The sequence below is a fragment of the Centroberyx affinis genome, unplaced genomic scaffold (genome assembly GCF_046629955.1).
Source record: "Centroberyx affinis isolate AG114_WGS23_722 - 3 ecotype Tasmania unplaced genomic scaffold, CSIRO-AGI_Caff_v1 ptg006865l_1, whole genome shotgun sequence".
NCBI lineage: Eukaryota > Metazoa > Chordata > Actinopteri > Beryciformes > Berycidae > Centroberyx > Centroberyx affinis.
Genome location: NW_027283480.1, coordinates 1 through 15,000, shown reverse-complemented (window position 1 = coordinate 15,000; position 15,000 = coordinate 1). Strand labels below are relative to the sequence as shown.

The 15,000-nt window shown below is 45.7% G+C and overlaps 2 protein-coding genes across 2 annotated transcripts in view; both read right to left on the bottom strand.

Annotated features, from left to right (window-relative positions):
• The window catches only part of LOC139639146 (tropomyosin alpha-3 chain-like), a gene marked incomplete at its 3' end in the record, with an annotated part of 13,513 nt that extends 8,412 nt beyond the window's left edge, over positions 1-5,101 (bottom strand). Inside the window, exons 1-2 of the mRNA XM_071513213.1 lie at positions 4,783-5,101; positions 4,254-4,398 (exon numbers count right to left, since the gene is read on the bottom strand). Of these exons, the coding sequence (XP_071369314.1) occupies positions 4,254-4,385 (132 nt within the window). The remainder of the gene's footprint in view (positions 1-4,253; positions 4,399-4,782) is intronic.
• A 3,571-nt stretch (positions 5,102-8,672) lies between these two features.
• On the bottom strand, positions 8,673-14,937 carry LOC139639147 (rho guanine nucleotide exchange factor 2-like; the record flags this gene model as incomplete). Its single annotated transcript, XM_071513214.1, has 6 exons — positions 8,673-9,362; positions 9,535-9,694; positions 12,341-12,646; positions 12,751-12,801; positions 13,017-13,058; positions 14,879-14,937. Coding segments are annotated over 6 exons (668 nt in total), but the record flags the coding sequence as incomplete, so codon positions are not given.
• Between the last annotated feature and the right edge of the window lie 63 nt (positions 14,938-15,000).

Sequence of the window (15,000 nt, the reverse complement as noted above, 5' to 3'; positions counted from 1 at the left end):
TGTTTTGCTGGTCTTTATACCACAACACGGAGGACACTGACAACACCGTGACACACCGATGCCATTACCATCAAACCCAAAAATATTGTGATATAAAACTACAATACTTCTGTAACAGGATACTTTGAACAGATTTCAGTACAAACACTTTCGGAGATCGATTCTCAAATAAAATGTTCATGTTGTCCTCTAGATATAATCCCATCCAGACTTTGAAAAGAGGTCTTTGATTCTGTCCATACATTCTTTCAATTACATTATAATTCTTAGTAATTACAGACCTATTTCTAAACTCCCTATTCTGGCCAGGATTTTAGAGGAGGTGGTCTATAATCAGCTAACCATACATGATACATGAGCAGTAATGATTTATTAGAGAAATTCCGGTCAGAGACAGAAAGCGTTCTCCTTAGAGTCACTGATCATGATCTCACAGCAGATGCTGTTCCATTCTGGTTCTCCTGGACCTTTGTGCTGCCTTTGGTTGCTGCCACATATTCATAGGCATATTTCATTTCATTGTTATCCTGATGACACACAGCTATACCTCCCTGTAAAATGTAATGATTCAAGTAATCTTGACACTCAGGGAATACCAAGCTGACATTAAATGCTGGATGTCTCAAAATCTTCTGCAGATGAATGAAGAAGTCAGAGTCTTCATCAGAGATGAAGATAAACTGCTAAATCCATGAAAGTCTTAGCAGCCTAACAGCTAATAAATATCAAGCCAGCAGACAGAAATCCTTATTTTTGCTTCTTGTCTGAAACAGACTGGATATTGGTCACATTACTCCTGAAGGGATGAGTGACACTGGGGGTTTGATGACTCAGCAGAAATGAGTGACACTGGGGGTTTGATGACTCAGCAGAAATGAGTGACACTGGGGGTTTGATGACTCAGCATCTCCTCCAGTCATCAGGCAGCAGAGAGCTTGATGGCAGCTGAGAGTACAACAATAAAACTGATAAGCTATGAAACTCCCATTTTAGCAAATTTACACAGCTGCCTGTTAATTATAGAATTGATTTCAAGATGTTATTGATTACTTTTAAAGCAGTGAATGCCTTGGCTTCCACCTATATAACTTTTCTCCCGTCTGTACAGAGCGCAGTGTTCGACCAGCTGAACTCCAGCCAGTGAACAAAACACATTTCACTGTTCATTTTATCAGGTTTATTGTTTTGCTTATTGTTTTTCAATGATGTCTTGTATTTGCTTTTATCTGTTTTTTATTTTCTTTCCTAATCTATGTAAAGCACTTCGTAATGTGTTGTGAAAGGTGCTATTTAAATAAAGTTTATTTTTGTTATGAGGTTGTGTATTCAGAGTATTCAGAGTACTAACAGTTCTGTCTGTTATCAGTCACCATGTGTTTCCTGCTGAAGCTTATCAGCCTGCAGCATCTGGACACACCGAGACACGCAGTACTCTGTAGTACTGCAGTACATGTTGAGCTGTAGTACTGCAGTACATGTTGAGCTGTAGTACATGTTGAACTGTATTACATGTTAAACTGTAGTACTGCAGTACATGTTAAACTGTAGTACTGTTTTACATGTTAAACTGTAGTACTGCAGTACATGTTAAACTGTATTACTGCTTTATATGTTAAACTGTAGTACTGCAGTACATGTTAAACTGTAGTACTGTTTTACATGTTAAACTGTAGTACTGCAGTACACGTTGAGCTGTAGTACATGTTGAACTGTATTACATGTTAAACTGTAGTATTGCAGTACATGTTAAACTGTAGTACTGTTTTACATGTTAAACTGTAGTACTGCAGTACATGTTAAACTGTATTACTGTTTTACATGTTGAACTGTATTACATGTTAAACTGTAGTACTGCAGTACATGTTAAACTATAGTACTGCAGTACATGTTGAACTGTAGTACATGTTGAACTGTATTACATGTTGAACTGTAGCACTGCAGTACATGTAGTACTGCAGTACATGTTGAGCTGTAGTACTGCAGTACATGTTGAGCTGTAGTACATGTTGAACTGTAGTACATGTTGAACTGTAGCACTGCAGTACATGTAGTACTGCAGTACATGTTGAACTGTATTACATGTTGAACTGTAGCACTGCAGTACATGTAGTACTGCAGTACATGTTGAACTGTAGTACTGCAGTACATGTTGAACTGTAGTACTGCAGTACATGTTAAACTGTAGTACTGCAGTAAATGTTAAACTGTAGTACTGTTTTACATGTTAAACTGTAGTACTGCAGTACATGTTGAACTGTGGTACTGCAGTACATGTTAAACTGTAGTACTGCAGTAAATGTTAAACTGTAGTACTGTTTTACATGTTAAACTGTAGTACTGCAGTACATGAACTGTAGTACATGTTGAACTGTATTACATGTTGAACCGTAGCACTGCAGTGCATGTAGTACTGTAGTACATGTTGAACTGTATTACATGTTGAACTGTAGCACTGCAGTACATGTAGTACTGCAGTACATGTTGAACTGTAGTACTGCAGTACATGTTGAACTGTAGTACTGCAGTACATGTTAAAGTGTAGCACAGTTTTGCATGTTGAACTGTAGTACTGCAGTACATGTTAAACTGTAGTACTGCAGTAAATGTTAAACTGTAGTACTGTTTTACATGTTAAACTGTAGTACTGCAGTACATGAACTGTAGTACATGTTGAACAGTATTACATGTTGAACTGTAGTACTGCAGTACATGTTGAACTGTAGTACATGTTAGACTGTAGTACTGCAGTACATGTTAAACTGTAGTACTGCAGTACACGTTGAGCTGTAGTACATGTTGAACTGTATTACATGTTGAACTGTAGTACTGCAGTACATGTTGAACTGTAGCACTGTTTTACATGTTAAACTGTAGTACTGCAGTACATGAACTGCAGTACATGTTGAACAGTATTACATGTTGAACTGTAGTACTGCAGTACATGTTAAACTGTAGTACTGCAGTACATGTTGAACAGTATTACATGTTGAACTGTAGTACTGTTTTGAAGAAGCGGAGGTCTAAGTGAAGAGGAGGAGGTCTATGTGCGGAGGAGGAGGTCTATGTGCAGAGGAGGTCTAAGTGAAGAGGAGGAGGTCTATGTGCAGAAGAGGAGGAGGTCTATGTGCAGAGGAGGAGGTCTAAGTCCAGAAGAGGAGGTCTATGTGTAGAAGAGGAGGTCTATGTGCAGAGGAGGAGGTCTAAGTGAAGAGGAGGAGGTCTATGTGCAGAAGAGGAGGAGGTCTATGTGCAGAGGAGGAGGTCTAAGTGAAGAGGAGGAGGTCTATGTGCAGAGGAGGAGGTCTATGTGCAGAAGAGGAGGAGGTCTATGTGTACTGCAGTAAATGTTAAACTGTAGTACTGTTTTACATGTTGAACTGTAGTACTGCAGTACATGAACTGTAGTACATGTTGAACAGTATTACATGTTGAACTGTAGTACTGCAGTACATGTTAAACTGTAGTACTGCAGTACATGTTAAACTGTAGTACTGCAGTACATGAACTGTAGTACATGTTGAACAGTATTACATGTTGAACTGTAGTACTGCAGTACATGTTGAACTGTAGTACTGCAGTACATGTTAAACTGTAGTACTGCAGTACATGAACTGTAGTACATGTTGAACAGTAGTACTGTTTTGAAGAAGCGGAGGTCTAAGTGAAGAGGAGGAGGAGGTCTATGTGCAGAGGAGGAGGAGGTCTATGTGCAGAGGGGTAGGAGGTCTATGTGCAGAAGAGGAGGAGGTCTATGTGCAGAAGAGGAGGAGGTCCATGAGCAGAGGAGGAGGAGGTCTATGTGCAGAGGAGGAGGAGGTCCATGAGCAGAGGAGGAGGAGGTCTATGTGCAGAGGAGGAGGAGGTCTATGTGCAGAAGAGGAGGAGGTCTATGAGCAGAGGAGGAGGAGGTCTATGTGCAGAGGAGGAGGTCTAAGTGAAGAGGAGGAGGTCTAAGTGAAGAGGAGGTCTATGTGCAGAAGAGGAGGTCTATGTGCAAAGGAGGAGGTCTATGTGCAAAGGAGGAGGTCTATGTGCAGAGGAGGAGGTCTATGTGCAGAAGAGGAGGAGGTCTATGTGAAGAGGAGGAGGTCTATGTGCAGAGGAGGAGGTCTATGTGCAGAGGAGGAGGTCTATGTGCAGAAGAGGAGGTCTATGTGCAGAAGAGGAGGAGGTCTATGTGCAGAAGAGGAGGAGGTCTATGTGCAGAGGAGGAGGTCTATGTGCAGAAGAGGAGGAGGTCCATGTGACTGTACCTGCTCCCTGCTCCTCTTCTCCTCCTCCACCTGTCTCTGCAGGAGGTCGGCTCGCTCCTCAGCATCGTCCGCCTGCTGCTGCAGGACTTTGATCTTCTTCTTCACCGCCTCAATGCTGTTCAGTCCGGCCATGATGCTCCTCCTGCTGGAGGAGGAGAGAGGAGGAGGAGGAGAGAGAGGAGGAGGAGAGAGGAGAGGAGGAGGAGGAGAGAAGAGGAGAGAGAGGAGGAGACGAGGAGAGAGAGGAGGAGAGGGGAGGAGAGGAGGAGGAGAGGGGAGGAGAGGAGGAGGAGAGGGGAGGAGAGGAGGAGGAGAGAGGAGAGAGAGGAGAGGAGCCGAGTAAGAGGAGAGAGGAGGAGGAGAGAGGAGTTCAGCTGTGCAGCATGGCCTGCAGCATGCTAACGCTACTCTGACAGAAACAACGCCCTGCTGCCTGCCTGTCTGTCTGCCTGTCTGTCTGTCTGTCTGTCAGGCAGGCAGACAGGCAGACAGGCAGACAGACAGAAACCGGACGACAGAAGCTTCCTACCTGCTGGTTTCTTCAGGTGAAAGTCACGAGACGAACCGGTCGGTCTGTTCTCCGGTCCGAACCACAGAGTCACTGTCAGTTCCTGTTAGCTAGCAGGCTAACTAGCGGCTAGCAGGCTAACTAGCGGCGCTGCTGCTTCAGTCTCTACGGGCGGAAGGTGACGCGGGGCGGACAGCGGCGGGTCGGGAATCACTCCGCGGCTCTACTACTCAGACTGAGTCTTCCAGGCGGCTGTCGGGTTCGGGTTCGGGTTCGGGTTCGGGTTCAGACTTCTGCCTTCTTCTTCTCCTCTTCCTGATTTCAACCAACTTCCGCTTGACTCCACCCTCTTCCGATTTACGTTCCCTCCAGAGGAAGTGACGCATTTATGGAAGCCCGTTTCCGCCACCTGTTAAAAAAACGCGCAGGTTTTTATTTTTTCATCATCAAGTGATATTTTTTTCTCTGTAGTGTGACTCAGCATCTCATAATTATGTGATACAAAGTCATATTATGGAGAAAAAATCTCACTTGATGAAAAAAACAAAAAATATGCCAGATTTGGTGGCGGAAACGGGCTTCCATACACATTGCCTCCCTGGGCCGCCATGATCTTTATTTTAATTGAATCAAGGTCCAGTCATAAAGGCATTACAAATACAGATGATATACACTGAAAACATCTGAGCATCATGTACAATTTTGAATTTTAAAGTAAAATAAAATTATAATAATGATCTTTATAATATATTTGTTTCTCTTCCTTCTTCACTGTGTTTCAAACTGGATATTTGGACTCTGGCTGCTTGAAGCTTTCAGGAAAATATTAAAATATGAAACTTTATTGATCCCTGCGGAGCCAGCAGGGAAAATAACAAAAGAAGAAGAAGAGGAGCAGCAGGAGAAGCTGAAGGTCTGAAGCTCCAGAACAGTCTGCTCCTCATGTTCTCTGAGGCTCAGAGCTCAGTCTGAGGCTCCTCCTCCTCCTCTTCCTCCTCCTCCTCCTCTTACTCCTCCTCCTCCTCCTCTTCCTCCTCTTTCTCCTCCTCTGGTGGAATCTAAAATCTAAAAATGTTAAATGTATTTTCAATAATAATTAAAAACATGAATAAATGCTGTTTAAGCCTCATGGTGGCACGTTGCCTTGGGGGCAGGATTAGAAACAAATTCACCAGAATTGTAAATATTGACAACAAAATTATAGGCATTAATCAGCCCCATTGGTCAGCCCCCCCCCCCCCCCCCATCGTTTTTTTGGTTTATATTGTTTACGTATATTGCCTATATCCTTTCTGCACCATTCTTATTTTTATTATCTTTTTTACCTTATTACTTTCCCTGTACTTTGTTCTGCTGCTGTACACTGCTGATGCGACACCCCAATAAAGGATCAATAAAGTGCATCTTGTCTTCTCTGATGAATTAGTCCTGTTGTCCTCTGGGAGGCGCTGTAGAGCTGCAGAAGCTCCTTCATCCTAAATGAAATCACATGAACTCCTAACTGTCTCTTGTTCTGTGTTGTATTTTATTTTATTTATTGTATTGTGTCACATTGTAACCAACCTGTGAAGCCAAAGGCAAATTTCCACTGCAGTGGACAATAAAGTTCTATTCTATTTTATTCCATTCTATTCATTACAGTTGTTCTAAATCCTAAATGGTATTGTGACATTGAAGCATCTTATGTTAAGTTGCTGTTGTCATGAGTGTCAATGTAGTTTACTGCACATTACTTACAGATCAAACAGTAGAAACATGAGTAGAATTCTCTCAGCATTGTTAAAAGACAAAGCCAATCTACTATTTGCAACATTCTTAAACTGTCAAAAACATGTTGGAACCAGGTTTTTACTCAACACTCAGCGTTAATTAAAGATAGACTGTGAGCTCAAGGCTTGATGTTAAAGGTCCAGGAGACACGAAGATAGGAAGGAACCTACGTTACACCCGTAGAAACCCTGAGGAAGACCGGGCCCGGGTGGACTGGGAGATGTTGACCCAGTAGAAACCCTGAGGAGCACCGGGCCCGGGTGGACTGGGAGATGTTGACCCAGTAGAAACCCTGAGGAGCACCGGGCCCGGGTGGACTGGGAGATGTTGACCCAGTAGAAACCCTGAGGAACACCGTGGTAGACACTGTTGTCCAGAGAACGGAGAACCTGCTGGAGCTTCACAGTGCAGAACCTCTGGTTTAAAGGAACAGTTCACCACAAAATGAAATTCAGTTCCTCTCTCCATCCTTCACATGATCTCAGAAGCCACTGGTCAGATTTTGATGAAACTTAGGGGAATGATGCTTTCCACACTGTTGTGAGTCTGTTTGGCCTGAAGGGGGCGCTGCTGGGTTGGTGAATTTTAACTGATTTGTGATTTTAAGTCTAGACACTGAAGTGACTGATGTTGAAGTTGTAGACAGACTCACAACCCAACCACACACACACACACACACACACACACACACACACACAAGAACCACACCAGACCAATACTGTATATTTCTTTAGATTTATAAAGCGCACACAGGTACAGTAAGTCAAAGAATAAAAACACAATAAAATTACAACATAAATCATTTACAAAGTTTACTTCTTTTTCCAGAACTGATCAAATATTTATACAGACAATTACTTTAGTTTGTAATATCTAGTAGAAGCATAAGAGAAAAACTACAGGAAGCCGCTGTGGTTCTGGATCCAGCCTGATCATCTTCAGTCACTTCAGGTTTAGTTCAGCTTAAAACCAGCCTGGATCGGCACTGAGTTCAGTCTGGGTAATGTCAAACTAGCGTCAAGCTAACATCAAACTAACGTCAAGCTAACATCAAACTAACGTCAAACTAACATCAAACTAACGTCAAACTAACAAACAGTGGACAGTGAATACATTATAATGTCGTCAGCAGGATGTGCTGAGCAGGAACAGACTGGGTTCCTCAGAAGAAACTCTGGTCTTAGTTAACAGACTGAGGTCTACTGCGGTCCAAGCTAACAAGCTAACAGGCTAACAGGCTAACAGGCTAGCAGGCTAGCATGCTAGCATATTAACAGGAACCCAGCACTGCTCGACCTTTCACACCTCAACAACTTTGGTTCTGATTGGTCCACATGGCCTGTAGACACTGAGCGTCTGGTTCTGTCCTCGGGATCCATGATGAGGAGCAACAGGACTGGTCAACTACTGAAGACAATGTAATACCCCAAACCCCCCCCATCCCCCCCCCACCCAATACATCACCCAACCCTCCCCCCGTACCCCCTAACCCTTACCCCCCCTAACACCCCACCCTCCCCCCGTACCCCCTAACCCTACCCCCCCTAACACCCAACCCTCCCCCCGTACCCCCTAACCCTACCCCCCCTAACACCCAACCCTCCCCCCGTACCCCCTAACCCTTACCCCCCTAACACCCCACCCTCCCCCCGTACCCCCTAACCCTACCCCCCCTAACACCCAACCCTCCCCCCGTACCCCCTAACCCTTACCCCCCTAACACCCCACCCTCCCCCCGTACCCCCTAACCCTACCCCCCCTAACACCCAACCCTCCACACTCTAAGCTCTGAGCTGATCACACCTTACTGTCGGGTCTCTCTCCCTGAGAGCGATTTCACTTCAGTCAGCGGCCACCAATCAGAGCAGCGAGTCACATGATGTGAGTCACATGATGTGAGTCACATGATGTGAACACAGTGCGCCACTCGGTCAGTGGGTAACCATGTTAAGTAGCATCTTCATCCACAGCCAGATTTCCTTCATAAAATGTAGATGAGCGAAGGTTCCACCATTTATCATTCAACTCATTTGGCTTGTGAGGGTTAGCTACCCGAATCCACTACACCCCCCCCCCCCCCCCCCAAAAACCCTAACCCACCCCTACGCCACCCAGCCCCACCCCTCCCACTCCTATGACCCACCCAGTCCTCCAGCTGCTCCAGGTCTAGGTGAGGCCGTTGTAAACAGGTTACAGTACAGTTACATTATACAGTAACACAGATTATATTTCCCGTTGGCCAACTATCAGCGCAGCCTACAGCCTAAAGACAAACTACGGCCAAATTCTACCAACAGAGTTTCCGGTCGTTCTCCTCAGCTCCGAGGAAAAGAATCACTCTGTTTAAATCACGATAAAAACATACAGAAACCGTCAAACAACATTTCAGGACTAACAGATATATGATACCTCAGATAAATCTCAGGTTTGTTTCTGGAGGTTGAAGACAGTTTGGTCCTCAGGTTTGGTGCTTCTGGTTTTGTGGTTGAACTCACGGTCTTAAAGCAACATTTCACTTCTGCAGGAAATCTTTTAAACTGGAACCAGGAAACAACATCAGCTTCTGTCCTGAGAGTCCAAACAGGCTTTTCTGATTCTGCACACAAGGCAACACGACTTCTGGAAAAGTCTGACATGAAAAAGATAATATGACATGACTGGGTCACTCTGTTGGCTGTCCATCTGTGACATCACTGTGACATCACTGTGACATCACCACCTGAGGTCCTGTAGTGTCCGTGTGTTGAAACTGATGTGTGATGCTTCAAGGTAGATCTGCTGTTAACTGGGATCCGGTCCACATTCAGTTTCCTCCGGGATGTCCTGCAGATCTGTAGGGTCACACAGAAGAGAGACGTCACAGAGATACGTCACACAGAAGAGAGACGTCACAGAGAGACGTCACACAGAAGAGAGATGTCACACAGCAGAGAGACGTCACACAGCAGAGATACGTCACACAGCCCAGTAGCCCAGTGCATGATGGGAGGTGAATGTACTGACCTCTGGGGCTGTCAGAGCGGGGGGAGATCCGGACCTTGTCTTCCTCTTCTTCCTCATTGCCTTCCTGGACACCATCTAATTGGTCCACTGGTTCCTGGCTAGCCAATGGGGCAAGGGGGCGGGGCTCCAGGTCTCTGCTGCCCCGCCTTCTGGTCATCTGCTGAGTAGACAGTTAGCTTAGCTGAGTTTAGCTTAGCTTAGCTTAGCTTATTTTAGCTGATCTGATCTGATCTGATCTGATCTTAGCTTAGCTTAGCTTAGCTTAGCTTAGCTTAGCTTAGCTTAGTTTAGCTTAGCTTATCAAGCCTAAACCCCTGGAGACCCATGTCAGCTCTCTCCTGGTTTCACTCTTACCTGTCTCTCTCAGTGTGTTTCTCACAACAAAGCTCCCTCCAAATCTACCCCAGTCAGGTTTGGTGTGCCTCAGGGTTCAGTCCTTGGACCATTACTTATTTCCATATACATGCTACCTTTCAGTGACATCATCCAGAGACATGGTATTAGTTTTCACTGTTATGCTGATGATACACAGCTGCACCTACCAATCAAACCTAGACACCTGTCTGTGTGGTATAAAAAAGTGGATGTCTGGCAACTTTTTGCTTTTAAACCCCGACAAAATGAGCAACTGATCGTTGGACCTGCCAAACACAGGCAATCTTTTGAGGGGTTGATCCTAACTTTTGATGGTTACACCAAACCACAGAGCTCCAGCCCCACGTCAAAAACATAACCAAGTCTTACCAAGGTGATGGAAAGTCTTGGCTCTTTATTCTCTTCTGTTAAAACTACCCTCCATCATCTAGGCATTTCTATGGGCCCGGCTTTGAGTCTTGACCAACATGTAAATTGTTTGGTTCGTTCCTGTTTCTACCAAACTCAGGTCCATTGTGTCCATAGCTGAGATGGAGATGATTATACATGCGTTTATTTCCTCCCGTCTTGATTACTGTAATTCTCTTTTCACATTTCTTAGCAACACGTCCCTAAACCGCTTACAAGTGGTCCAAAATGCTGCTGCCAAGCTTCTTACCAAGTCCTCCAAAAGGTCTCATGTAACACCAATCCTGATGTCTTTACACTGGCTTCCCATCAAATTCAGAATCCAGTTCAAGATTCTTGTAATCTGGTTCAGAGCCTTGCATGATCAGGCACCTGCTTACATGAAAGAGCTGCTGCAGCCTCATATTAGCAGTAGGACTTTGAGGTCCTCTGATCAGGGTTTGTTGGTTGTTCCTCGCTCCAGGCTGAAGACAAAGGGTGACTGTGCTTTTGAGGTTGTAGCTCCTAAACTCTGGAACTCTCTCCCACTGGACTTAAGATCTGTGGACACTGTGGACACTTTTCAAAAGCAGCTCAAGACCCATTTGTTTAGACTTGCTTTTGTTTAATTTTTCTTTATCCATTTTTGTGTTGTCTTATATTTTTAGCTGGATGTCTGCATTTAATGTCTGCTGCTCTGTTTATTATTTTGCTTTCTTATATAAAGAAAAGTTACTGCACATATCGCATGTAATCGTACATGCAGAAGCATATAAATACAAATATAAAAGCCTAAACACGTATATTGTAGGTTAAAAGAAGAACTTTAAAATTAGCTCTAGCCTGTATTGGTAACCTGTGCAAGGAGGCGAGTGTGGGTGTAATATGGTATAATATGGTATAATATGGTGTAATATGGTGTTATGTGGTGTAATATGGTGTAATGTGGTATAATATGGTGTAGTATGGTATAATATGGTGTAATATGGTGTAATATGGTATAATATGGTGTTATGTGGTGTAATATGGTGTAATATGGTGTTATATGGTGTAATATGGTGTAATGTTGTATAATATGGTGTAGTATGGTATAATATGGTGTAATATGGTGTTATATGGTGTAATATGGTCAAACTTCCTACTTTTAGTGAGTATTCTTGCTGCAGCATTTTGAACCAGCTGGAGACTTCTGATGGCTGAATTTAGCAAACCGGAGAATAGGGTGTTACAGGAGTCAAGTCTGGATGACAAATGCATGGATTAAGGTTTCAGCATCGGTCATAGATGATACAATGTTGTGTAAATGGAAAAATACTGACTTGGTTATGTTTTTGACGTGGGGCTGGAGCTCTGTGGTTTGGTGTAACCATCAAAAGTTAGGATCAACCCCTCAAAAGATTGCCTGTGTTTGGCAGGTCCAACGATCAGTTGCTCATTTTGTCAGGGTTTAAAAGCAAAAAGTTGCCAGACATCCACTTTTTTATACCACACAGACAGGTGTCTAGGTTTGATTGGTAGGTGCAGCTGTGTATCATCAGCATAACAGTGAAAACTAATACCATGTCTCTGGATGATGTCACTGAAAGGTAGCATGTATATGGAAATAAGTAATGGTCCAAGGACTGAACCCTGAGGCACACCAAACCTGACTGGGGTAGATTTGGAGGGAGCTTTGTTGTGAGAAACACACTGAGAGAGACAGGTAAGAGTGAAACCAGGAGAGAGCTGTGGTATCAAACATGTTGTGCTCATCTAAGACAGCTGTAAGCTGCTTAGCAACCACTTTTTCTAATACCATAGCTATAAAAGGTAATTTGGAAATAGGCCTGTAGTTCTGGGGCAGAGAAGGGTCCAAATTAGTCTTTTTGAGAAGTGGTTGAAGAGCGGCTTGTTTGAAATAGGCTGGGACAAGACCAGATGCCAACGAGTTATTGATTGGTTAGTATCTCTGTGTTTATTATGTGAAGTGTGTTGAGACCCCCATTGGTGATAATGCACTTTAAATAAATCTGACTTGACTTGACTTAACACACACACAGCTGACCTGTTCCCCCATGATGACATCACTGATCTCTCCGTTGCTCCGCCTCCGGCCCGGCTGCGCCTCCTGCTGCTCCTCCAGCCGGCTCTGCGCTCGCTCGCTCTCCCTCAGCCTGGACACCTCCTCCTGCAGCAGCTCCAGCTGTCTGTGGAGCGCCGCCGCGCCTCCTCCCGCATCCAACCCCGTGTCTCTGGACACTGAGCGACAGAGACGAGGAGGGGCGGAGCCTGGTATGGAGGGGGCGGGGCTGGGGGCGGTGCCTGTCCTGAGAGACAGCTCCAGGATGGAGTCCTGACGAATCACGGCAGCCTGGGGGCGGAGTCAGTGGGGAGGGGTGGAGCTTAATCAGTTTCTAACAGATGACAAATCCCTAACAGTGTTAATAATAATAATAAAGGCAGACAGAATCAGACCTGCAGAGCGTGCAGCTGGGTGCTCAGACTGACCAATCGCTGACACACTTCCTGAAACAAACACCAATAAACACCTGAAGACTCCGTACAGGACAAACTATTACAATCATATTCAGTAGATTCACTTATAATACTAATATTACTGTACAGTAATATTATTATTACTTACTAATGTTTATATTCTGTACAAAACAGATTCACTATGAATACAATATTAATACATTTTTTATGTTTGTCATTTGGTTTGCAACTAGAAGACTTCGTACCTGGTTCAGTGTTCGGTCCTGCAGCTGGTTACCGTTTCTGTCCTGAGAGAGAAAGGACAGAAAACTGTTGAATCAAGACTCAGTCAGAGCATGTTGTTTGATCTTGTTTTAACTCAAGGAAAGAAGGAACTTGATAAGAGTCACGATATATGAAGGTGAAGTATTTTGGGAAAACCACAGGTGTTGGAGAGGTTTGTGTGATCCTGGGAGTCTTGGCTCCTGGTAGGGAAACCCGAGGAAAACCGGCGTCAGGCGAGGGACCAGACCAATTCAAGAAGATCCCTATGATGGTACAACAAGACTTCAGAGAACCGCGGCTGGAACAGGGACACCGGGACTCGCTCCTGCGGTCAGGACTCCCAAACCTTCCACTCGTGAGTCCCGGTGGGTCGGAGTCGCCTCGATGCGACTGAGGAAAACTCTGACTGTTGTTTGTGTGAACGAGTTAGGAGTATGCAGCCTTCTTAGAGAAGGTGGGTGTGGTGCTGGAGAGGCTCCGCCCACCGACTCCACAGTCTGACTGGGAGACTTCAACGCTAACGAGATACCTGGAGGGGTTCGACCGGGAGGAACAGTCTGACCTGAACCCCAGCAGTGTGTTGTTGGACTTCATCATGGATCGTCCAGAACAAACAGCACGTTCAACACCAGGAGGTTCAGCTTGGGCCGACGTAGACTGGGGACACAGCAGGGTCTGGTCTCCTCAGCAGGGGTCAGAGGTCACTGATGAGGTTAGAAAGGTGCCTGAGGTGGAAGAGATTTGTCCTGAAATGCTGAAGGATCTGTTGTTGGAAAGCCGATGCCAAGCCGCTGGATGGGGGATTCTGGCTGATTGTCAAACCTCAAATTCAGGGGAACGATGAGGAACGTTGATTCTGTCCTGGTGCCAGAAGGGTTAGGGTTACAGATCCCTGAGGGATCATGGGAGTTTCCTGATCCTGTCTCCATGTGTTCAGTGGATTTGTTCCCTGAATGTCCTGTAGGAGGCGCTGTGGAGGCATGAGGAGCCGCTCAGTCCCTGTTCACTCAGCAGCTGGTTTGTGTTGTTGCTGCTTCAGACTCCAACAGAAACTATGAGATCATGGAAACAAGCAGCTGAGGTGACGATTCTCCTCATACTGACTGGGTGAGGAGTTAGAGAAACCTTCATGTCAACTACTGCTCCTCCACACTGTGAGGAGCAGAGGAGGTTCAGGCTCCTGGTGAGGCAGTTGAGGCTGGTGAGGAGGTTCAGGTTCCAAGTGAGGAGGTTCGGCCTCCAGGTGAGGAGGTTCAGGCTCCTGGTGAGGAGGTTCGGCCTCCAGGTGAGGAGGTTCGGCCTCCTGGTGAGGAGGTTCAGGCTCCTGGTGAGGAGGTTCGGCCTCCAGGTGAGGAGGTGGAGGGTTCCTGGTGAGGAGGTTCAGGCTCCTGGTGAGGAGGTTCGGCCTCCTGGTGAGGAGGTTCGGCCTCCAGGTGAGGAGGTGGAGGGTTCCTGGTGAGGAGGTTCAGGCTCCTGGTGAGGAGGTTCGGCCTCCTGGTGAGGAGGTTCGGCCTCCAGGTGAGGAGGTTCGGCCTCCTGGTGAGGAGGTTCGGCCTCCAGGTGAGGAGGTTCGGCCTCCTGGTGAGGAGGTTCGGCCTCCAGGTGAGGAGGTTCGGCCTCCTGGTGAGGAGGTTCGGCCTCCTGGTGAGGAGGTTCAGCCTCCAGGTGAGGAGGTTCGGCCTCCTGGTGAGGAGGTTCAGGCTCCTGGTGAGGAGGTTCGGCCTCCTGGTGAGGAGGTGGAGGGTTAGGTCTACTGGGCACGCTCCACAGAAGCTGCTGCCACCAAGACCTGAGCTAAGACCTTTCCAAATACTCTGGAGGTCAAAGGTCAAAGGTCATTTACCTTGGCTGATGAGCCGCCATTCACCTCACAGGATCCGTTAACAGAACAGAGTTCTCCATCTGAGAGGAGACAGACAGAGAGAGAGAGAGAGAGAGGGGAGAGAGAGAGAGACAATCTTATTG